At 41.9% G+C, this 24,068-nt stretch overlaps 1 protein-coding gene across 8 annotated transcripts in view; it reads left to right on the plus strand.

Moving 5' to 3' along the window:
- TRAF3IP3 (TRAF3 interacting protein 3) overlaps positions 1–24,068 on the plus strand; it is a 36,047-nt gene that overhangs the window by 8,467 nt on the left and 3,512 nt on the right. For 3 of the 8 annotated variants that reach the window (XM_083617463.1, XM_083617462.1, XM_083617461.1), the window contains exons 2-14: positions 2,431–2,506; positions 4,860–5,262; positions 6,470–6,605; positions 6,978–7,035; positions 7,197–7,221; positions 8,103–8,132; positions 10,102–10,197; positions 13,798–13,869; positions 15,786–15,926; positions 18,759–18,896; positions 20,253–20,388; positions 21,254–21,316; positions 23,320–23,444. In XM_083617463.1, the coding sequence (XP_083473589.1) occupies positions 4,921–5,262; positions 6,470–6,605; positions 6,978–7,035; positions 7,197–7,221; positions 8,103–8,132; positions 10,102–10,197; positions 13,798–13,869; positions 15,786–15,926; positions 18,759–18,896; positions 20,253–20,388; positions 21,254–21,316; positions 23,320–23,444 (1,362 nt within the window). In that variant the 5' untranslated portion in view covers positions 2,431–2,506; positions 4,860–4,920. Of the gene's footprint in view, positions 1–28; positions 110–696; positions 1,077–2,430; positions 2,507–4,859; positions 5,263–6,469; positions 6,606–6,977; positions 7,036–7,196; positions 7,222–8,102; positions 8,133–10,101; positions 10,198–13,797; positions 13,870–15,785; positions 15,927–18,758; positions 18,897–20,252; positions 20,389–21,253; positions 21,317–22,355; positions 22,699–23,319; positions 23,445–24,068 lie in introns of those variants that run through there. The other 5 variants (XM_083617467.1, XM_083617465.1, XM_083617466.1 and 2 more) reach the window with 5 other exon arrangements.

Genomic DNA, 24,068 nt, shown 5'->3' on the forward strand with positions numbered 1-24,068 from the left:
AAAGCCAATTCAAGATGGAAGGAAACCCCTAAAATAATGTTCACCTCACACCAGTGCTTTTTTCCTGGGGGGACGGAGGGGGACGCATACCCCTAAACATTTTGTGAATGTAAGTTTGGCCTCATTGAGAGGCAGTATTTCAATATGAGTAGGAAAATGAGAATGCAGTACCCCTAAACTTTTTTTGGGGGGGAGCACTGCCTAACACATTGAAATCAAGGCGATTCTTTTTCTAGGGCGATTTCTTTTTGCTGCTGTTTTTTATATTTGTTAGCTACGGTAAACTGATAATTTTTAAACTATATAGAAATGTTTTAAACAAATTGTCAATGAACATGCTCCACCCCTACACTGAGTGTGGAAGATATTTGCCCCCAAATATAGTATTATAGCCCTGGGCATTAAATATAAAAAGCCAGGATATAAACGAAATAATGGGGTTGGCAGAGTGGACTGTACCATTTCAGACTTTGAGGGGGCTGTCCCATTTTTTTTTATCCCATTCCCACATTATCATCATTTTCAGCACTATTATAAATTGTTGATTGCTTGTAAAACACACCAAAGGTCTCCAACTTATTTAAGGCCGTAAGCAAAACTGCTTATAAGTTTTTTTTAAAAATGGCATTCATAAAAAATAGAAAAGCAAGCCCCAAAAACATTTTTTTTTTAACAGAAGGCAATTCACCAGCAACTTGGAATGGTACAGCCCATTTTGAAGCCCCTTGCATCCCACCTTCATTCTGCTTTGTGTTAACATGGGGCTCTTACCTTCACTTTGGAAGTGAGGTGAGAATCGCTTCATCTGCCAAGGGGACAGACACCCACCTGTCTGTGATGGGGGTTTTGACCTAAAGAGAAGCTATCCTGGTGGAGCAGGCCTAGGAGTCCTACAGTCTAGTAAGCTGCAGGCCCAGAGCACAGACTTGGATGGAGGACATTGCAGAGTAGTCAGATCAAAATGCTGCAGCCAGAGATAAAGGCATCAGCTGGGAGAGGGGTGACTTTTTAAGCAGCTGAGTGCAATGGACACCAATTACGTTCCCTTACACATCTTCCAGCTGTGCATCAAAGAGGTAACAGTGCTTATTTTATTGCAGTGTGGTGAGGCTGTAGGTAGGGATTGTGTTTCTCTCTCTCTCTCTCTCTCTCTCTCTCTCTCTCTCTATATATATATATATATATAAAGAAGTGGTTATTTTTAAGTTGATTATTTATTTTTAAAATAAGGATAATAACCTGAATTTCAATACAAACATTTGATTTGTAGTTATAATTGAGTACCTGGCTTGTGTGAGAACATTGCATTTTTGCCTTTCTCTGTAAGAGCCGAGCTACAGGTGATGTTAGTTACAGAGTTTGGCTAGTTTTATGTTTTTAACTAATACCTTGGGGTGGGGCTGAGCTGGAGCAGGACCATAGTATGGGGAGAAGGATTTAGCACACCGCCCCCCCACGCTCCAATTGGAATCACAACCCCATCTGGTATTTGCAATGCGGGGGGGGGGGGGCTACCATTGTTTCCAATACATTAGCAGTAGTTCATGTATTTGATTTTTGTGGTACATTATGAAGATGTATATATCTTATAAATCAAAGAGCATCAGTATTTACTTTCCATTGTATGAAGAATAGCTGTTGCAGCCAGAAAGTGCTGGCCATTACTTCTGGAAGTCTGGGCATGTTAGCTCAGAATCCAAAGAGTGACTTAAGTTCACAAAGGAGCCATTACACTATACTAACGGGTTTTTTAAAAAAACTTTTCACTTTTCATTGAACTGATGATCCCCCTCCCTTATCATCTCTCACGAACTGCTTTTGAAACACCCCTGTTTTAAAAGCAGTTTTACATGCAACAGCTGCTTGAAAAAAAGCAAGTAAACCCTTGGGCTTACAAAAGCTAGCTTCATAGTTCTTTGGGTCCTGGCCTTATTCAGAACTTCTCCCAAAAGAATGTTGGGAACTGTAGTTTTTAAGGTTGCTAAGAGGTTTTAAGAAACCTATTCCCCTCACATATAGTTTCCAGAGCGATTTAACAATCAGTCCCTCTGTATCACCCTTCAATAACACAATAAAACATCAATATAAAATAAAATACAGCCCAAAACAGCAAGAGCAGCAGTTTAAAGCAGTGTAAAAGCCAGACCCAATAAATTTGCTAAAAGTCAGGAAGAATAAAAAGAGTTTCTCCCAGTGCCAAAAGGATAATAATGTTGGTATTAATTGAGCATCACTGTGAAGATGGTTCCAAAGTATGCAACCACAGCCATACATCCTGGTTTCTGCTTGCCCTCTTCAAACTGCAACGCAGAGCATCTGTTGCGAGTGCTTCCCTGCCCTTGGCAAGCTGCTGAGCTGTAAGTAATATAACTGTTCCAATGATCAAAATAAAGCAACAGTCCCCTTGATTGCCATGTGTTTAATTCCCAGTAGGTGAAGCCTCCGCAGTTCACGGAAACCGTCCTCCACATTGGTCAAGCCCAGAAATCAAGACTCCAAGAAAGAGGTAGGTTGCAGGAAGAATTGGACCAGATCATACAAAACACACACTGGGACCAGATCATACAAAACACACACTGAACCTGTGAGTAATGATACTTGGAATCTGCAGAACCTTCTGCAATAAACTTTTTGAGCCCTTTGCTCCTGTTTCCCTGATTATGGTTCCTTCTTCATCTCGGGTGCCAGACATTGGTCCGCTTTTACTCTTGGTTTTCTTCTCCCACGCCCACATTGTCGCTTTCTGCCATGCTGCTAACCAAGCTAGGCTTAGTATTGCAAAACTGAGACAGGTAGGTAGATATGAGACTAGACAGTCCTTAAAGTACCTGGGACCTAAAGCTTGAAGGGCTGTAAGCATCAAAAGCAGCACCTTGAATTGGGCTTGGAAGTGAACTGGCTAACAGTGCGCATTTCTCAAAACTGTCAAGTTACGCTCCCATCAAGCAATTCCACTTAAAATCCTGGCTGTTGCATTTTAAACCAGTTCCAGCTTCCTAGTCCGCATGGTCAAGCATACTGTTGCAGCTAGGTAAAGGGGACCCCTGAACATTAGGTCAGTCGTGACCGAGTTTGGGGTTGCGGCGCTCATCTCGCTTTATTGGCCGAGGGAGCCGGCGTACAGCTTCCGCGTCATGTGGCCAGCATGACTAAGCCGCTTCTGGCGAACCAGAGCAGCGCATGGAAACACCGTTTACCTTCCTGCTGGAGCGGTACCTATTTATCTACTTGCACTTTGACGTGCTTTCGAACTGATAGGTTGGCAGGAGCAGGGACCGAGCAACGGGAGCTCACCCCGTCGCGGGGATTTGAACCGCCGACCTTCTGATCAGCAAGTCCTAGGCTCTGTGGTTTAACCCACAGCACCACCCGCGTCCCTTTTACTGTTGCAGCTAGATAACTGTTAAACTGGGGAGAGTATGGACAGAAATAAAGCTCTGCTAGCCACTAAATTGTAGTGTAAGGCCAATCCTGTTCTAACCTTCTTTCCTGAATGCCTAGCATGCTCACATGATCCTCCTTTCAGCCACCATTCTTAGAATATGCACAGGGATTATCCCACTGGCTTAAAGGATGGATAAGGGTTTTTTTTGAAGTTTGTTGGGTTCTCTTTCCCCCACCCCCACTACCCTGTTTTCTATTTCTGATGGAAAACCAAAGAATCGAATCCTTTCATATAGTTGACTCCTAGGACAAATTACGTACATACTTGTAACATATGAGTTGTCAAGATTTTAATGAGGGAAGGAGGAGGTTAACAACTCACTCTTTATATAGGGACAGGGTCACAAGGTAATGCCAAAACAAAGGCATTCATTCTTCTGTCTGAATTCTGGCACAACCTGCCTATGTAACTTGGATTAAGTCTGATATACACGGAAAACTGCCTTTAGCTGCAGTTTTGGGGCTTTAGTTTGTAAGCCTTCTTCAAGGTGAACATAAATATATTTAACTGTGTAGCATTAAGCAATAGAACATGGCATCCCTAATACAACAGCCTTTGGACAGTGTGGAGAACAGAGAAAGTAAAGCTACTACAGGAGGTAAGTGGTGGCGGGGTTTTTTAAAGGAACAGTGGCATGCCTGCTCATTGTTACAATGAGCTTTGCCCTCAGAATTTGTCATCTCTAGATGTTCCTTTGATGACTCCCAAGCAATCTGCAAAGCACACTCTCTGCAGCCCTTAAACCTAAGCAGAAGGTGAAATGCAAAAAGCATCTGGAGGAAGAAACCCACTTTCAAAAATTGCAACTATTGCAGATAGCTGTGTGCATTAACCAGTGATTTTCCTAGTCCAAAAGCTTTACAGATCTTCAGGGAGATAAAAAAAAATACTCAAAATATTGGGCACTACATTGGATTTCTTTTGTATTTTAGTAGTAGATTAATTTTAGTTTCATTGAAAAATCACATGCATTTTAAAAAAATCATGGAATTTGCATTTTGGTCCAGCATAAAACGGGGGGGGGGGGGGAAGGGTGAGTGGGAAGGTTAATTAGATGAATGATCCTCTTCTAAAATATTATTCTAGGATTTTCCCACATGTTGTTGAAATCACAAAAGACTTAAATAACAGGAGAACAGTAAGGTCTGGAGCTTTTAAAATAACCCTGCTCAAGTGAAACAGTAAAATTTCCACAATATGCAATATGATATGAACAGTACAGTTTGCTTCATCTTCCAGAAGCTCAGAATTTAGTTACCCTACCCTCATGACAGCATATTTGATTTTATGAAAAAACGTTTTCATTTTGGGGTCAATTGCATCCTATTCCATAGATGCATTGTGTGTATTATTGTATACAGAAATCTCCCACAGCCTAACATCCTGCTAACTTCTGTTCTCACAGTTTCCCCAGGAAGGTGACTCTCAAGTGTATTTGGAAAGTGTTCTGCACTGCCGTGTCTTGTGCCATCAGTATGATAAAAGAGATTTTCAAATCCCATGGCTGGCGTGGCCCCAGGCATGAAAGTTATGAAGAAAAATATGAACGCCGGCAGGAAAAGCGAGAAACCCTGCGCAGAAGGAGGAACAGGACCACATGCCGTCTCACGGATAAATGCCAGAGCAAAGAAGCCAAGGAGCTACTTCAAAGACGCCGAGAAAAAGTGATACTCAGAAGAAGAAATTTAATAATGGAAGGGCCAGGAAGGAAGGAAGTGCATTTGACTCCTGGCACAGACATGTCCCTGGTTCCTGAGAACAAACCTGGAGATTTAGGGGAGAGATCAGCATATTTGAGATCTTTGCCTGCTAACCAGGTAATATCTGAACATAAGGGCAATGGGACTTTCTCCCCGCACAGGGCTACAATTCCCATAATTCCCTGTGAAAAGAGATTGATTGTTACAACTCAGAGAATTGTAGCTCCATGAGATGATGGAGGTCTTTCTCAGCATCTATCGCAAACTATTGTTCACAGATTCTTTGTGTGAAGCCATGGTTGTTAAGGTGGTATAATAGTGCTTTAAATGAATGATACAAATGTGGCCTCAGTGACTTCAGTGGCCCATTTTCCTTGAGAAACGTCTATCTCAGTGGTAGAAATCCCAGGTTCAATTTCCAGCAGCTCCAGATAGGACTGGGAATATCCCCTCTTTTGAACCCTTCTGGAGAGCCATTGCCCATCAGTGTGGACATACCTGAGTTAGCTGTATCAAAGTTCTAACAGAGGCCGCTCCTGATGTTTTATAACTTCCTGTTGATCAAGGCTGGGGGATTAGTAATGAATAGCCTCTGGTTTTATCTTTTGTTAAACTGCTTAGAAATCTTTGGCTAAACGGTGGCATATAAATGTTTCAAATAGCCATGGCGGGGGGGGGGGGGATGACTTACCAACTTGAATTAGCTAAAGGCAAAGCTAAAATATTTTATTTTTATATAGTGTGGTGTGATTTTACCTCATACACAAATCAAAAAGCTATTTATCAAAGCTTTTATTCAGATCATGGGAAAGAGACTTAAGTACAAACTATAATATGGTGATGACTGAAATTTCCAAGTTGCCAATGGATCTTACACACAGGGCTTACTACATAAGAAGGAATCTATGTTAAACATACTACTTCCTATTAGTAATTACAAGATGTAGCTCTGCCGTTCTTCTTGTTTGTTTTCACGTTTTGGAAACAAAAGAATCAAAACAAATATTTCAAATAAATAAATTAGCCCCTGAATAGCTTTCATAAATTACTCCAGGGTCAGTTTTTGTTCTTGTAGTCAGAAAGCTTCAATTACTGGTGATGACAACAGTGTTTTGTTTTGTTTAATAGCAAAGTAGTGCTATTTTGTCACTTAAATGGTTCATTTCCTCAAATTATTTTATTTTTTAAGTCCCATCCTTCCACGGGCAGACAATCTGATACTGGGGCAATTTAGAGGTAATTTGGCACTAATACCACCCAACTCTATTTCAATGTGGCTTGAGACCAATATGTTGAAGAGACACATGTTCTTACTTTGTTTCAGGAGTCTTGGGATAACTGTACCTCTCAGCTTCATACCAAATCTGTGCAGCATAGCTTCACTGACACTTTTGCACAAGGCAACTTGAACTCCTCTCCCGAAAACATGTTCACTGTGAAAGTTTACACAACCTGTAAAGGTAAGACTCTGCAAACTTTGAAATCAGTTTAGCAAAAACTAGTATGCAATTTATTTCTAAATTTTACATGATTCCACTTGAACTGGTTGGACATTCTTTCAGATAATGGCAAGACTTCAAATGTCCACTTAGGTAGGAATAAGCCTCACTGAACACAGTGGTATTTATTTCCCATAAACATGATTAAAATGTTGCCATTAAGATGCAAATGCTTCCATTTCAAAGACTCTGGAATGGAAGTATTTCCCCCCTCTGCTGTTCCTTTCATAAATAAACAGCATACGTAAACGCAAAATAAATATGTCCAATCATATTTAACTTTCCATTCTTGAAAGGAGTTATATGGAATTTATTCATTTTTTGTTTTTACAGGTACCCAAACCACAGATGAGTCGAGTACAGTAAAGAAAAGCTCAGGCCAACAGACAGAGTAAGGAAGCACATTGTTTGGTTTTTGTATGGACACATTTGATGATTACCTATACTATTCACTAGACACTTTTGATCATTTACCTCTTTCCTACGGCATCATTCTTTGCAATAGTGGCACATCCTCTTTTGACATAGTCTTCTCCTTTTTTTCTTTTTCAGTTGTGGAACAGCAGTTTTAGATAAGGTATGGAATACAAGAAATGTGAAACCTATTTTAAGACATTAATGATTGATATACTCTGTGTAGCAGCACACATCAGATCCTAGAGATAAAATATATTTGGTGGTAAAGACTATAAGCTGCCCAAACGAACCTGTACATGTGTTTCCACTTTAGCTTATAGTAATACTTTCCTTTTCTGCTGCCTGCCTGGGATTGCAAAACAACCACAGCAGCATCATACCAATTTGAAACTGGGTTTGGGGAATCCTTGAAAAATACTGACTAAGCTCTGGAAAACTTCTCAAAGAAAACAGCTTATATTATATTTTGATGGGGTTGGGGTTGAGCTGGATGACCTCTAGATCCCTTCCTTGTGAGCTTTTTAAACAAATAATGAGACTTTCATTTTCTGCTGCCTGTCTGGGACTTCAAAACAGTCGCAGGGTGGGCAATTGTTAAAGGCCACTGAGCCATGCAGTGACTTTCATCTTGGATAAACCTGGGCAGGTCATATCACTGTGCTGCAGCCAATTGTGGATTATTCTCCAAATCAGCCTCCTCTCCAGATGTTTTGGGCTACAATTTGCACCAGACTGATGGGAGATGTAGCCCAAAACATCTGAAGCACACCAGGCTGGGACGAGCTGCCTTTCCCAATAGTCTTTGTATCATAGAAGGCTTTGCCTTGAATACTTCTTATCAAGTACCCTTAACTTTGCAATGCCCACCAGTATCCATAGCCTAAACACACTGAATGTTTGGTCTATCTGTTACCTTGCCAAGAATACAAGCTTCATTTTGAGGCTTGCAGATTGATAGTGCCTGTTTAATTTCCTTGACATACGCTAATACTTCCATGTTCAACTCAAGCAGAACTTTAAATCCATTTATTTCAATTTCAGGAGATTATTCAACTTTCTAACTACCTCAAGGTGAGTAATTAACACTAAATCAGAACATTTTTCAAGAAGAGTTGTGCCAGGACTTTTTTGTTTCTTCTGAAAGGACTTCTGTCCTTCAGATGGGACCATAACTGTAAATGAGACATGCACCAATTGGGGAAAATTACCTCAGATTTTGCTCTCAGAGGCTTGAGAAAAGCATTATTTAGAGTCAAACATTTCCTCACATTTGGTGCCTTAGCAAACACCTTGAAGGCAATACCAATGGAGAAAAGTTAGCGTGTGGCTTTAGGCCTTGTGCATATTTTCACTAGGTAAAGGCTGCTACCCATTTTCCTGGACATTTGGATTACCAATAGTGCTAAGTATAAAAACAGACAGTTAGATTAATGGATTAATAATCTTTTAAAGTATTTTTTTTAAAAAAATAATCCCACCCCATGTGAATCAAGCAGCAGGTTTAAAAAAGAGAGTTTAAATTATTTAAAATGCAATTAATTGCTTTGCCTACAGTACATCCCTGGTTCAATCCCTAGCATCTTTAGGTGAGGTGAGGCTGAACTCCTGGAAAGTCCTCAGGTTCTATTCATGCAAAGCCAACTTCTCCCTGCCTACTGCATCACTCCTTGCCATATCCTTGCTGTTCCAGAAGGTCCCCCTAACATCAGAAGCATCTTTGTAGAGGACATAGGAAGCTGTAGTACATGGAGAGTTGCAGGGATGGATTAGCAATAACTAGTTGCAAGGGGACGCAGGTGGTGCTGTGGTCTAAACCACAGAGCCCAGGGCTTGCTGATCAGAAGGTCGGTGGTTTGAATCCCTGCAACGGGGTAAGCTCCCATTGCTCGGTCCCTGCTCCTGCCAACCTAGCAGTTTGAAAGCACGTCAAAGTGCAAGTAGATAAATAGGTACTGCTCTGGCGGGAAGGTAAATGGCGTTTCCATGTGCTGCTCTGGTTCGCCAGAAGTGGCTTAGTCATGCTGGCCACATGACCCAGAAGCTGTACACCGGCTCCCTTGGCCAGTAAAGTGAGATGAACGCCGCAACCCCAGAGTTGATCACAACTGGACCTAACAGTCAGGGGTCCCTTTACCTTTAGTTGCGAGTAAGTGCTTTCTGCTAGTGCAAAACCACATTTTTTAATAATAATAATAATAATAATAATCTGCAGTTTTGCGCAAGTTTCATCAAGCAGTCATTACAATGCCATCCAATTTATTGCTGAGCAGTATGATTGTGTATGTATCTACTCAAAAGTGAACCCACTTGAGTTCATTGGGACTTACTCACCTGCGAGCTTGAATAGGATTGAAGTCTATGAGTTGCTCTGTTGAGCAGCAGCCTTGGTCCTTGGAGGTGGGGAAAGGTCTGAAAACCTAGAAAGCTTCTGACAGTCATTGGAAAGGGCAAGCTAGAGGGACCAGCGGTCTGATCTTAACGCAACGCTGGGATTTCCTTCTGAAAGCCTAACAGGAATGATAACAGTGGTGTGCAGGAAATGGCATCTCAGGCACAGATAAGTGAAGAAGATAGAGGGGAAGAGTTGCGGTTTAAAGGTGGCCCCTTGCGAGCAATGGGGTCAACAAATGCAGGTTGATAGCCAGCTTACGGGAAGCTGGTGTGAGAGCATGTGCAGAATCAGAGCCCCAGAAGAGATTTGTCAATGCAGGGTGCCTCTTTTGTGTGAAGCAGTCAAGCTGTTCTGAACCAGCCTGGCAGCAATTTCTACTGGGAAATTAAGGGAAACCTTATTACTGACACAGCAGATGGGTGTGACATCCACAGCATATATTTAAAGCACATGACTTCCCCCAAGGAATCATGGGAACTGTTGTTTGTGAAAGGTGCTGGGAATTATAGCTCTGTTGGGGGCAAACTATAGTTCCTGGGATTCTTTGGGGGAAGCCATGTGCTTTAAATGTATAGTGTGGATGCATTGGGGAATAAGTACACCTTTTGCACACTTTGCTGAGCCTGATTCCTCCTTTCCTTTTTTCAGGAGGCACTTCATCGGGAGCTACTGCTGAAGCAGAAGATGGCCATCTTACAGGAACTTTTTGCCGCGTTGCTGCAAGCGGCAGAAAGGTCCTGGAAGGTACTGATTAGCCATGCTGAGATTATCTATAGCAGGTGACAGGGTGGGGTGGTGACACTCACCTGCTCTTTGATTTGCCATAATGCTGCTGTTTACCAGGAGGTAGAGGAGTAAGGACAAGGCACCTGCACATCTTATCACTATCTTACCCAGAGTGATCAGATGCATCAGTGAACATGGTTCCTGGACCTTTCATTCTTAGGTCCAGGTCATTCCTTGTCCAGAAGAGACAATTTCAGTAGGTGCAGTGCTCTGTTGTGACAAGGTGTGCTTGCCAAGAATCTCCCTTTCTAGGCATCTACAAGAGGGAAAAGAAAAGTACCACATTCCAAATATGAGTTGAACATTTCCTGGTAAGTACGCTTAAGATTTAGCCATGCACTCATATGCACCAATGCTCAACTTGACCCTGTGTGCAAAAACGACTTATCTGCTTTCCATAGAACAAAGCTCAAAATGCATAAAAGCATCAGGTGTTTCAGATAAAAGCTATGGACTTAGAAACCATAACCATGGTTCAGACTGACAGAATATCAGGATTGTTATTTATTCCTTCCTATCCCATTTCTCTGCTTCCTTCTTACCTGGCTTTTATTCTGTTTGAAAAACTTAATTTTTTAAAAAACCCCAATTTTTTATTATTATTTTTATTAAAAAACCCAATTTTTATTAAAAAACCCAATTTTATCAGAGTTAGCACCCTGAAAATTAGAAAATGCATTTTAAGTGCTTGAGACTTGTGTAACTCTGTCCAATCAAGTGCTTCATGTGCCACCACATTTGTCCAAAGTGTGTAAACAAGGCTCACAAAAAAAGAAGATTGTAGCAGACCTGGGGCCTTTCATTGACACTTCAGTATTGCAGAGAAGTATCACAATCTGAGAGTGATTTTGCTCAGTATCACTTTGGTGACTCCAGTCCCTGTTTCACTATGATCAGACTAGATAACCAGAGAGTAGGAGTCTTGCTCCATGGTAGAGTGCCTTCATGTGGGGCAGAGGGCGGGAGAACATTTGTGCTCATTTTATATCAAGTTTTTAAATTTTAGGTCAGTGTTAGTAGTCTACTACAAGTGGGAACTCACTCTGTTGAGGTGAGGGGGAAATGGTTTCTGAAAACAAGGAAACAATCTTTAAATAGCAGGCCATTTCTGTACTGGGCTATTGCAGTGCATGTGTTTTTTCTGCGGTAATATCATAGGCCACTTGCAAATAGGTGCCTATAGGAGCCATACAGACAGGCTTTATCACCCTTTTGAGAGGAGGAATCAAGTTTTTGTGGATTCAGCAGGGATCATATTGAAAAACCGCCAGACCAGTAAAAGCACATCCTTTTATGGGATGAAAGAAATGTGTTTGGGTTGTTAGCAAGGATGGTCTTATTGTACTGCCCCAAAGCCCCACAAAATGTTAGGTCCTCTCTACAGCCTAAACAGCTTTTTACAGTTAGACAGGTAGGCAGCATTGAAAGTTAAGCCCTTAAAATGCTGCAGGCAGTTTAAAAAAAGAAAAGCAATGCAAAGTAGTTTGCCCAAAAATAAGATCAGCAAGAGCTCTGACAGAAGAGAAATGCCAAAGAATATGTGCAGTCTGATGCTTTTGTGGTTTGAGACTTCCTCTGTGAAAGACTTCAGTCAAGCTTCAAGAGGAGTGAGGAAAAAATAGCTTGACACCCTCGCTGGCAGGAAGTGTCTCTGAAACCTCAGCTTAGCAACAGGTGGGTTTGCACTTCACCTCTCAGCAGTGATGTTGTAGAAAATAGTTTTCCACTGCAGCCTTTGTCTTAACAGCTTACCTCTAGAGAGGAACAAATAGCCTGCTGCTGGGATTTCAAAAACAAACACAGATTGGAAGGTTTGAGATTTGGCACGGCAAATGTCAGATGAGAGATGAGTTAATTAAAAAACAAGAGCCTCTTTAAAACCGTAGGTGGCATCTAACATTTTCAGTGCCTCAAAATGTCTAAGGAGCAAACTTGACGTGATGCCTGTCTTGTAGTTTGTTCTGCCATGTTTGATTTTTAAAGAAATAAGCAGTTGGCACAGAGTCCGGATCAGGAGTGTAAGTGGGGGGAAGCTTTCACCCCTTTTTTTCCAAATAAGAGAAGAGAAATAAATCTGATTTGGAAATGGCTATGTGGCTCCTCTGGAAACCTATAGGCTAGTGTCCTGTAGCATCCTTTAATTTCTTTCCTAGCGATGCTCATAACTATGTCCAGCACACTCCTGAAGGGACCACATGCTCTTTTCTTTTCTTTTCTTTTCTTTTTGATCCCTCAGATTTGCACAAAACCAGAAAACTGCACAAGCAAACAGCATTAAATATTTGCACACCAGCTATTGAGCAGCACCATTATTCTGAAAAGTGTATGCTGACAATTTACGATTCTTTTAATTTTATTTTCCAGCTATGCAGACAATTATTTCTGGAGTGCTCTTGAATGGAGAAGCATAGCCTTCCATATCTCTCAGATTTGAACAAAATCGGGAAACTGTACAAGCAAACCACATGAAAATTGGGTGCTGAGAATTTACAGTTCCTTGACTGTATGCTATTGCACACTTCCTGGACAGGGAGATTTAAAAAACAGCCCCCAAGTTGTGCACACAGCTATCTGGGCATGCCCTGTCTGTGCCTAATAGGCATAATAGAATTTGCATAATAGATTCAGCAGTTTGGAAGATGGGGACAAACACAAAAGAGAACACCTACTGGTATGAACAGGAAAAAACAAAGTTGTTCCTCATACACATGTGATCTAATTTGAACAAGGGAAGAAGTGGATTAACAGCTAGATAATTCTCCAGTGCGGACATGCCCTGTGAATGTGATTTCTGTCTGTTGCCTCAGGATCGTGTGGTGTTACTGAAAGTGTGCTGCAACATAGTACCTCCTTGTAGGTGTTGTTAGCCCATTTTGGACACAAGTGGAAGCACTAGTTTGTTACCATGCCTTAAGAGACTCAAGTACCTAAATTCCCCTTTCCTTGGTATTTCAAAGGGTGCTGCCCTAGGCACCAGCTCCATTAATTTTGAGCATTGCTCTTTGGAAAGCAGATTTGCCGTTTTGCACATTGGATTAATGCACAGAGGCATTTCCTAGGGATCTGAGCCATCGTTTTTGTGCTTCATCACAAGCATATTAAGAAATGCTCCACTCAGGTTTGGTGTGCAGTACTTTGCTAGGTAGGTGTTTAGAAGAGGAGATTCTGGAAGGTACGCCTTGTCATGACAGGGCTCTGCAGTGGTGAGGAAAGCAGCACCTATTGAAATGTTCTCCTCAGAGATGGCTTCCACCCAACGACGAAAGGTCCAGGAACCCTGTTCTGTGATGCACCAAGTCACTCTCAATAAGACAGTGATAAAATGCATAGATACAAATAACTAGGGAGTGCTGGAGATGGAGGCACTTCCAGACTGCCATTATTTCAGCTGAATTGCTCATATTTTGCAAAAAACAAAAAACAACTCTGGAAAACATGAGTGAACCAGGGCACAGGGATATGGGGACGTGGGTTCGTTTTCTTTTTTGTTTGTTTGTTAGACAAATCTTTGGAAGTTGAGGATGTAAAATTCCAACCTTTTCCCCGCCCTCCTCTTAGGGTCAGCTAAATGAAGATAAACTCAAGTGCAGGCTGAGTGCCCTGGAGAATCAGTTGCAGACTTGCACCCAGGTAACATATTCTTAATAGTTTTAACATTGTTTCAATTCTATAAATGTTTGGTTGTTTTTTGTTTTTTTTTTTAAATGTTTTTAGCTGTTCCTGTTTTATATGTCAGCCTCATTGAGTCCCTGTCAGGGGAAAAAGTGGGGTATAAATAAATATATAATAATTATAATATAATGTAATCATCTTGGGCTCAAAAAAGGACGGTTTCTCCCCTCTGAGAGAATCTTCATAATTATGCCAGCAATGGCCAGTCTTTGTATTCTTGGGGCTGCTCTGTGTTTCAGAGATGAGTGCTTGGGCATGACCTACTTGACTCCCTCATGGAGATTCCAATTCTGTTATAACATTGCCATGCTCTAGATCACAAGTGGGCAACCCTTTTTTTCTCCCCTCCTTTTTAAAAATTTCTTTTCCAGTATACCCCCAATAATAGCCAAATTATAACAATAACAATTAATTCCCAAATTATACAATTATCAAAAAAACCAAGCAATTTCCAATTAATACATTTTTGTTAACGTGGCTCCCTGCATGGTGGTTTGGGTGCATTTCCGATCTTATATCACTGCTTCCCATAATCTTACTTAATGCCAGTTACATTTCACTTATTATAATAATCCCTTAGTCAACAGCTACTACATAATTAATGATTTCCGTTCGTGATGTTACAATATATAAATTTATAAAGCTTCCAGTGAGGAACTCAAACTATTATCTTTTATTCTGCCCTGTATGTGAAAACCATTATGTCCTTGGAGATTCCTTCTGTCCATATATGGTGTTGTCTCTTTCACTTCCTAGCTGTTGTTTTCTCCCATCATGGCTTGGGGTGGAACTGAATCTCGAAGTTTCTCAGAGCTCTTATCTCTCCGTCCCTTGCTTTGATGTCTCGGAACAGGCAACAGTCTGCTCGAAACCATTCTGTCTCACTAGCAAAACATGTCGCAAATCTCCTTTCCAACTTTCCAATCTCTGTGGCGTTCTAATCACAGCCCCCAAATTCTTTTCCTTCCAGCAAGAGATTTATGGCCCAATTAAACTTTATCTTAGATTATATTCCGTCAGTAGCACACACAAATCTCAGTCTCTTTTTCCTTGTCTATTGTTTTTAAACGGAGGTGAGGTGAATTACATGGTCTTTCCAACATAGTCATACTTGAGCTTCCCCTCCCCCTCCTTCATTTCAGATCACACGCAGTTTCCATTTTTCCTTGTTAATATCAATATTACTCCAACGTCCCTTCCTCACTTATGAATATCCTTTTATATTATATTCCGGAGAGGGTTGCTGAATCATAAATATATAAAAGAAGCTTAGAATAAACAAACCATGGGTTTCCCTCTCCCCAACCATCTCAGGCCAAAGAAAATCTTATCTCAATTCAAACCTTTGATCCATGTAACTGCAGTATGTTGTTACAACCCTTTTCCATCATGTGCTGGGACAGTGGACCCTCCGGATACGAATTAAATTCGTACCGGGGTTCCGTACTTAACCTGAAAAGTCCATAACTGGAGGCGCTGCTTCTGCACACGCATGGCGCACAGAGTGTTTCGGCACATGCGTACGGCGCACAGAGCACTTCTATGCATGTGTGCGTGGCAAAACCCAGACGTATACACTTCCGGGTTTGCTGCGTTCACAACCCAAAAGTTATGTATCCAGAGCGGTATGTAACTCGAGGTCCACTGTACTTTAAAACCAATTAAAGATCCAATTAAACGGAGAACCTCTGCTTCTTAATGGCGGCATAAATAGGAGTGTGTGCACATCCACATTCTCTAGCAAATGGGTTTAATAATTGCCCAGTGTGAAAAAATTCCAGGGCATGTTGTCTACTTTGGTGAACTATGGGTCGTAATGGTTTTAATATTTTTAAATTGGGCATTCTTCTTCAGTTCTCCGTTTGTTTGTTTAGAGTCACTCAAAGCGGAGCTTAAAGAGGATTCTGCTGGAGATGGAAGATCAAAAGCAGAACTATGAGCTGAAAGCGAAAGAGTCTCTTCAGAAACTCCTTGAGGAGAAACTGCAGGTGGAAGGGCAGCTCCAGAATGCCCAGGTAGGTGTGGAATTTCAGCCTGGAACAAGGACAGGATTGGGCAGCAATTTACACAACATGCTCCATCTTTACATACATGTGGGAATTTTGTTGTGCATTCAGTACAAGGCTGAAGCTCCAGAGCAATGTGAGAGGTGTGTTTTTGGAGCATGGTTGCTGACAATAACCACTTGGCTGCATCATTGTGGTCAGGTCTGCCTGAAGCATAACCTTAACCACATTGCTCAATTGAAAGAGCATGGTGGGGATTTTGCCTGCCTTCACTACACCAACTTCCACAGGCTTTTCTTTACCCTGCTAAGCATGTTATTACCCCACGCCATGTACAAGGGGGTTATTTCAGGTAACATGTGTAACAACTCTGCAAAGCAGCCACATGTCTTTCTGTGGTGGGTGGTTAATTATGTACCTTCAGAAAGTATTAAGCTGGTGCAGTATACTTACTAAAAGACTTGAGCCAATCAGGCATTCTCTGGCTCAGATGTCACCTCTACTACTTTTTCTCTACCTAAAGCTCCAACAAGGGGTGTGTTCACATTACCTCCTTAGAGTGTGCTTAAGTTGTTTGGGTTTTCGGATGTATTTCATAGGCTTAAGGACTCCAGTCATTGTGAATCTGGTTTGAGAAACAATGCATCAAACACCAGCATTTTTGAAGCAAGGTACAGTCATACCTTGGATCCCAAATGCCTTGCAAGTTGAACGTTTTGGCTCCCGAATGCCACAAACCTGAACATTTTGGAAGTTGAACGGACTTCCGGAACGGATTCTGTTTGACTTCTGAGATACCACTGTACAGGATGCAAATGCATTTTGGATAACTTGGTGTGAACATGGATTAAAAACCCAGTGCTTGGAATGACGTGTGCACAGTAAACAGGACTGTGAACACAACCAAGGCATCTTACTGTACTTATTTTTAAATGTTCTGTTAGCAGTATACAATACTGCACAAAGGAGAGAAAAGCTCTAAATAAAATCCCACATTAATAAATGAATGCATTTATCAATCATTTGAATTAATTTTCAGCAAAGCTTCAGTATTCTACAGATCCCAAATAGAGCCCGACATAATAACTAACACAGACACACATGTGCACAGTGACTGGCTACATTGCAGACCTTTTATTTTATGTCTTTGAAAACTGGTTGTCCAGCAGCCACATGGGGAGGAGAGTTAACCTATTCCTCCTGCACCATCTCACAAAGAGAAAAAGGCCTCATCCCTCTTGCCCTTTGGAGCAGCTATTTTCTACAGCAGTTTTAGAGGGTAATTTTTCATTGGGAAAGTATCATATAGAGCAGGGGTTGTAATGTGGTTCCCTCCAGATTTTTATTTTTTGGACTACAACTCCCATCACTCTCTACCATTGCTCATGATTGGCTGATGGGAGTTATAGTCCAAGAAAAAGAATATATGGAGGGAACCACATTGGCTACCTTTGGTATAAGGGAAGACTTCGCTTCCTTCCTCCGCATTTCCTAGTCCAATTTGGGGACCTGCTTGTGCTATTTGTTTTTGGAAAGAATGAAGGATACATAAATGTGATCAAATATTAAACATATTATCTGGATTGGCCCTTCACATCCCCACTAGATGGCACCATATAGAAAGCTACCGTATGCGGCATAAAATAGAAGATTGCTAGTGGAGCAAGATCTGTTGACTGAAATGTTTGAGCTTTTGTTTCATTCAGCCATCCTTCAGGCAGAAATATCAACTGCTGCTTTATTGCAGAGAAATGGGGGAAATGTGTCTGGTGATGATGATTCCCCTCTTGCTTCTGAGGTTGCCAGATAGTATTTCTGGAAGTAAATTTGAAAATAGCAAATGCCCAAAGCTCTCTTTAATAGCACACATCTTGAAGGAAAACAGCAGTAGGGAGAGGATTAAGGTTAGCCTAAGGTATCCACATCCATAAATTTCAGGGACAGATCAGTTATTGTGACACAAGCAAATAAATGCAGACAGAAAGAAGACGAAAATTGAGTTGCATGACAGAACTTCTCTGCCCTCTTGGGAAACCCCAGGAACAATTTTTTGGGAGGGGCAGAAGAGATGGAAGGGAAGTTCCGTTGTGTTATAATGAATGTGGTATTTTCCATCTACAGCAGGTTGAATCACAGAATCATGGAGGTAATTAAGCCCAATTCCCTGCTCAGTGCACTCAATGCACACATTAGGGGTGGTTAACTGGAGGTCTGTAGGCTTGTGTCTGTGGGTCTGTGTTAACTGGAGGCCTGTGGGCTTGTATGGAGATACAGCCACCGATTTTACCTGCAGTAGTGGAATCTGTGGCCAGTGATATTGTGGTGCTAGGATGGGCCGTGCCCAGTGCTATGATGGGAAGGAAAGCTTTCCCTGCTCTTCTGTTGATCTGTATCAATCAGAAGAGGAGCTCTGTGCCTGCCTCTGTGTGAGAGAGACTTGTGCTCTGTGCTTGTATGTACAAGACTGTGAGTTAGCCACATACACTTTGTGGCCACCCCCACTGCTGATCTGTGGCAGGACCAGAATGAGACAGTGTGGCCCTTAGACCCTCAGCTAGCCTGGAACTACTGCATGCCTGAGAGCCTCCTAACCTCTGCTTAAATTCCCTCAACAAAGGAGAGAGCCCAGCTCCTCCTGGGACACTGTTAGGGAGTTTCATTTCCGTGCCATCTCCTCCTGTTGGCTCTAGTCCTGCCACCTGAGACAGTTGACCTCTTGAGTTCCCATCCCAAGCCATGGAGATCACAGCTTGCTTTATCCACGCCACCTGCTCCCTTTGTCGCTGTCGAGAAGGCATGCTTGTCGACTTTCACCCTTACATGTGACCATGTTCTTCCTAGAGAGCCCTAGCCGTTGCAGAAGAAGACTGTGCCCTCTGGAAAGAACACTACAACACATTAAATGAAGACTGGAGCCAGCTGACTGACAAGCACATTGAACTGGAAAACACTCTTCATGTCCTGGAGAACAAACTTCAGGTAGCTTCCTTGTCCTTCTGTGAGACCAACTTTCCTTGCACAGCAGCAAGTCTTGCAATCAGTTCTCAAAGTCAGAATTTAAAATAGGAATAATAGTGGCTAACACCACAGGATTCTTGAGAGGGTGAGTCATGGCCAGAGAATGAACGAATTGTTGCTGAGAAATGCACATTCCCCAAAGCATGCTGGGGATTATGCGTGTTGGCTGGAGAATGTACAAAATTCAGTGCAGATATGCATATTTCCCAGGGCCTGTTAATAGCATGCGTAATGAACGGAGACTGTACAAATTTCAGTTTATACATGGTTTTTTCAAAAAAAATTAATATTGATATCTTATTGGAAAATATAATCTACATATAAAACAATATGTACATTTCTGAAGACCTGTTGGCGACTATGTATAATGACTGGGAAAGGTGCACAATTCTCTATTCACAGGCAGATTATATGCTTGAGGCCTGAATATGCGCAATGGATAGTTGTTATACACATTTACTGCTCAACCTATATTAGCCCTGTCCTGCCCTTTTAATGCCCATGCACCTCTCAGGACAGCTTACAACCATTAAAAATCACAATACAATATTAAAACAACAATAAAAATACATAAAATATGCAGCATTAAGAGCAACAGAGATCACTGATAAAAATGGCCTCAGATAATACTTAGCAACAGGGCATTTTTTCTAGAAAAAGAGGTGTAGGTACTTGTTGACCTTTTTTTTTTTAGAGAGAGCTCCCACCACAGCCACAGCAGCCTAGAGAGGAATGTTCAAGCTGGAAAAAAAAGCCCTGCTTAGTAGGCAAAAGCATCACACAAAACCAAAAAATTAATCACCATCCTAAAACAACAACTAGAGAAGGGGCCATCTGCATTTTATGGTATTCCAAAGTGTCCGTGCAGCAGTCCCTGAAAAGGTCTTATCTCTTGTTGTCATCAGCCATACCCATATCCTAGTTGTGACACAGAGAATGGCCTCTCTTTCTGATCTTATGGAGCAGACAGGATGAAGGATGGGAGACAATGATCCTTTAAGCATCCTGGGCCCATGTTAGACCTCATCCTGAACGTGATGGTCTAGTTCATAGCTGCTGTGCTGAGAATAGTGACTCATTATGCCAGTACAGGAGGCCAGTTCGGGGCTTCTGTTGCTGCGCTTGCACCACACCATCCCCCCACTTGCCACCTTGTTCCTTTTCCCATCTCCCTCCTGGTGAGCAGCAGCTGCTCACCTGCTGGAATGTCAGGTAAGTGGCCCCCCCTCACCACACCACAAGAATTCCCACAAGCCTTTCTCTAGTTATTTCTTTGCTAACCAGTTCCTTGTTATTGCGACTGTTTGCTACCTGCAGTGGTCCGACAACCAGAACTTTCAGCTGCACCAAGCCTTGCAGAGCTCTGAGACTGAACGTGCCCAGCTCTATTCCAGAATTAATAATCTGCAGGAAGACTACAAGGTCACAATTGAGTGTCTCAGTGTAGTGGAAGGTAAGACATTTGTAGAGGAAACAGGAGATTGGATGCTGACTGATCTGGGTCTTAAGCAGAGCAGGAAAATGAAAAGTTACAGGTTTCCAAAAATAAATAAATACATGACTCTTAGAACTAACCTGCTGTTTTGAGCATAGTGTCAACTGTTAGGTTTCAGTCAGTTATTTTTAGGGGGAAGAAGGTGATTCAAATGTTGGTGAGAAACAAGTGACACAGCCCTTATTTACAGCTGTACCTCCTCTGAATGGGCAGAGTAGATTGCTTGTCTGAAAGATGACTCTAATGTCTAGCTTGGAAGCTAGACTTGAGGATACTTCTTACCAAAAGTGCTAGCTTTCTACATGCTGCGCTAGAGATTCTTGTGAGCAAGCAATTCTCTGTATGCATTCAGTCATATGGACGATTGTACTGCATACCTCCCTGAACATGTGGGTATTTATTTTTTGTTTTGAATATGCATATACAGCCTGCCATGTAAAATATATTCAGGCAATGTACAAGAAGTCAAAGTCAGGTCACTTCCTCAGGAAAAAATAACTTTTTGGGAAACGTGGATCCTATTTCTGTTTGTGCTGGGAGCTGCTTGAGGAATACCAAACAAGGTATATAATGCGTAGATCTGTTTTCCCCATCTGAGCAGTGGCAATAACACATTTTTGATTCCTATTGTTTCAGTAAAAGCAAAACATTTACAAATTGCAAAACCACAGTGTAGTGCTGACTCCTCAATTTCAGTGGGCTGAAGCATGAGTCCCACCTGAATACAACTCTCACCTGTGGTGGCAAATACTGCTGTTTGGGAAAAGGAAAAGCCCTGCATGGAGTCAACTGTGTTGTTCCTGAATGGTTTTGTTAATTTCAGGCAAGCTGCGAAGTGAAGAAAGAGATAAGCTACAGCTGGAGGCAACAATTAAACATTTGCACAGTAAGTAAATCATAGCGATCCAAAGAAATTGACAGTGAACATGCAGGACCACAAAGAGAGCGTTCACACATTGTGCTTCATGGTATAATAGCCCTATTTAAAATCCCTCTGGGTATAATTCATTTGGTTCCTATAAAAGTGTAAATATTTGAGAGTACAGAGATAATTACTGTATACTTCAATTTTTACAGCTGTTTTCCTTTGCTACAGTCACTTGTGGAGAGGGACAGGAAGGGGGTGTTGCCAGCTGTACATCTGAATGTGGCAATAGTTTTCTGATTATGTTTAATAATAGGTTGTGTCATTGAAAGAGTGCCCAGTAAGGGATGACATAATGAAGGATGCTTTGTGCAAGAGGATTTTTGCATATGACCACAACTCCCATGTTGGCAAATAACATGTACTTCTCATGTACACCACACGGAGCATTTGAACATGTGGTGCACAGGCAGGAAAATGTTGTATACATTGATCTTTGCAAAAATAGCTGCGATTTGTGCTCCCACGTTAACTCCTACTTGCAAAGGAGCCAGCTGTCCCCAATCATAACGTGTGAAGTGCACACATTTGATGATTCAAACTACCAAAGATCAAGAGATTTTATTTAATTTCTCAGAACTCCTTGGTTACTTGATTACCAAAAGAATAAAAGGGACAGCATTGCTCAGGTTTTCAGCAGATCAACCTTTGGAGCAACTGATGAGCAATTTTCAGTCCCAAGTCAAGTCCAAAATACCTGCTGGCAGGATAAGGTGGCAAGTTACCGTATTTAAGGATGTGCACCTAACCCACCATAATAAGTGCACAGGTTGTTTCAGTGTGTGCTGGTTCCCTGCTTGTCCTTTAGACTAAGTAGGGATTGTTGCAGCACCAGTACAGTCTATGCGGTCTGCAACTGTTTGCAACACTTATGCAACTGTTTGACTTGTTTGTGAAGAACTGAATTGAGTGAGACAGAAAAGCAGTGTGGAAATAGAGAAGCAATTGGTTCGTGCAAACATTCTGCATTATGATCTGCTCTGGTTTCTTCCATTTGCAGATGGGATGCAGAATCAGTCCAGTTCACGAAGATGAGATGCAAAGAACTCATCTAAACTAGTAGTGGGACTTCTGGGCATCTGGGATTTTGTGACTGGTACTCTAAGAACCACTCCTCGCAGGATAGGACTGGATCTAGACTCTAGTTTTATGTGTGCTCTCAGATTAAGAATCACAAATAGAAGCATTCCACATAGCGTGTATTGTTACTGGTCTGCAAAAGGCTGCTTGAAATATATATCAAACTGTTAGAAGTTTTCTCCTCTGTTGGCATGAAGCTGTATCTATTGGAGCAAGCTTTTATTGGAGCAAGCTTCTTGTACAATAAATGATTTTTGCTCGAACATTGATGTCCACTTTGTTTTTGTTTTTCAAAGTAGTTTTTATTAAAGATTTTCTTGGGTTACGTAAAGGTAAAGGGACCTCTGACCGTTAGGTCCAGTCACGGACGACTCTGGGGTTGTGGCGCTCATCTCGCTTTACTAGCTGAGGGAGCCGACGTACAGCTTCCGGGTCATGTGGCCAGCATGACTAAGCAGCTTCTGGCGAACCAGAGCAGCACACAGAAACGCTGTTTACCTTCCTGCCAGAGCGGTACCTATTTATCTACTTGCACTTTGACGTGCTTTCAAACTGCTAGGTTGGCAGGAGCAGGGATTGAGCAATGGGAGCTCACCCTGTTGCGGGGATTCGAACCACTGACCTTCTGATCAGCAAGCTCTAGGCGCAGTGGTTTTTTCTCCAGATCAGTTACATTCAATGTGAGACATTAATGTTTTATACAGTACAGCATAAGGTTTGGGGAGTGATGTCCAGCTTTGTTGATTTTACCACATTGCTGATTTTTTTATTTTAAAAAATTAAACTATGAAGTATAAACAGAGGAGAGCACACTGGTGCTGTGATGCCTGCTGAGATTCCCAGATAGCTCAGAGAATTGTGAAAGTATCCATTTTGTTCTGTAGCTAGCAGGTCTGGACTCAGCTCAGCCAGAACCAAACAGTCCAAAGACCACGAAGGGGGGAGAGAAAGCAGCCTGGAGGACCAGCTGCAAAAGAGGACATCCCAGCTTGCAGCTAAGGAAAAAGAGGTGAGGAAGTGACTCAAGCAGCTAATGAGATTAAAGGATCTCATTGGGAGATTAACTGCTATTTTCAAATGCCTTCCAATGCAGATCCGAAAACTCTGGATGGCAACAGACACCTGCTATGTGTGCATCATTTCAGTGTGTATACCTGATAACCAGACGGCTGAAAACTCATTAAAAAATAAAAATAAGCACATTGATTTGAAAGTCTTGCTTTCAGCCACTTTTTCCTATTGGTTGCATCTGCATTCAGACGTTAACACTGAAGGAGTGTTCTATCCAATCTGCAGGACTTTTCCCAGCCTATAGCCCAAACTTGGCCCCCAGGCCTTAGTTTTCCTGTCTCCATTTGAACTGGACATGGTAGTGACAAACCTGTGTTACATCACTGTAGTACTCAATGCCAGAGTAGGCCCATTGAAGTTAATGGAATGACTAACATCGGTTTATTTATTTCTTTGGAGCTACTTAGAGTATAACTTAGTTGAATGCAACCCATGGTGGTGGCATTCTGGGTTTATCAGCGAAAGAGGCACTCGGGTATTGAGTAAGAACCTTCCCTCTGCTTGCTGCTCCCTGCCCCCACTGCCTTTTTCCCAGCCAGACTCACCTGTGGTTAGTTGGAAA

This window comes from Podarcis filfolensis (genome assembly GCF_964270895.1).
Source record: "Podarcis filfolensis genome assembly, chromosome: 6".
Taxonomy (NCBI): Eukaryota; Metazoa; Chordata; class Lepidosauria; order Squamata; family Lacertidae; genus Podarcis; species Podarcis filfolensis.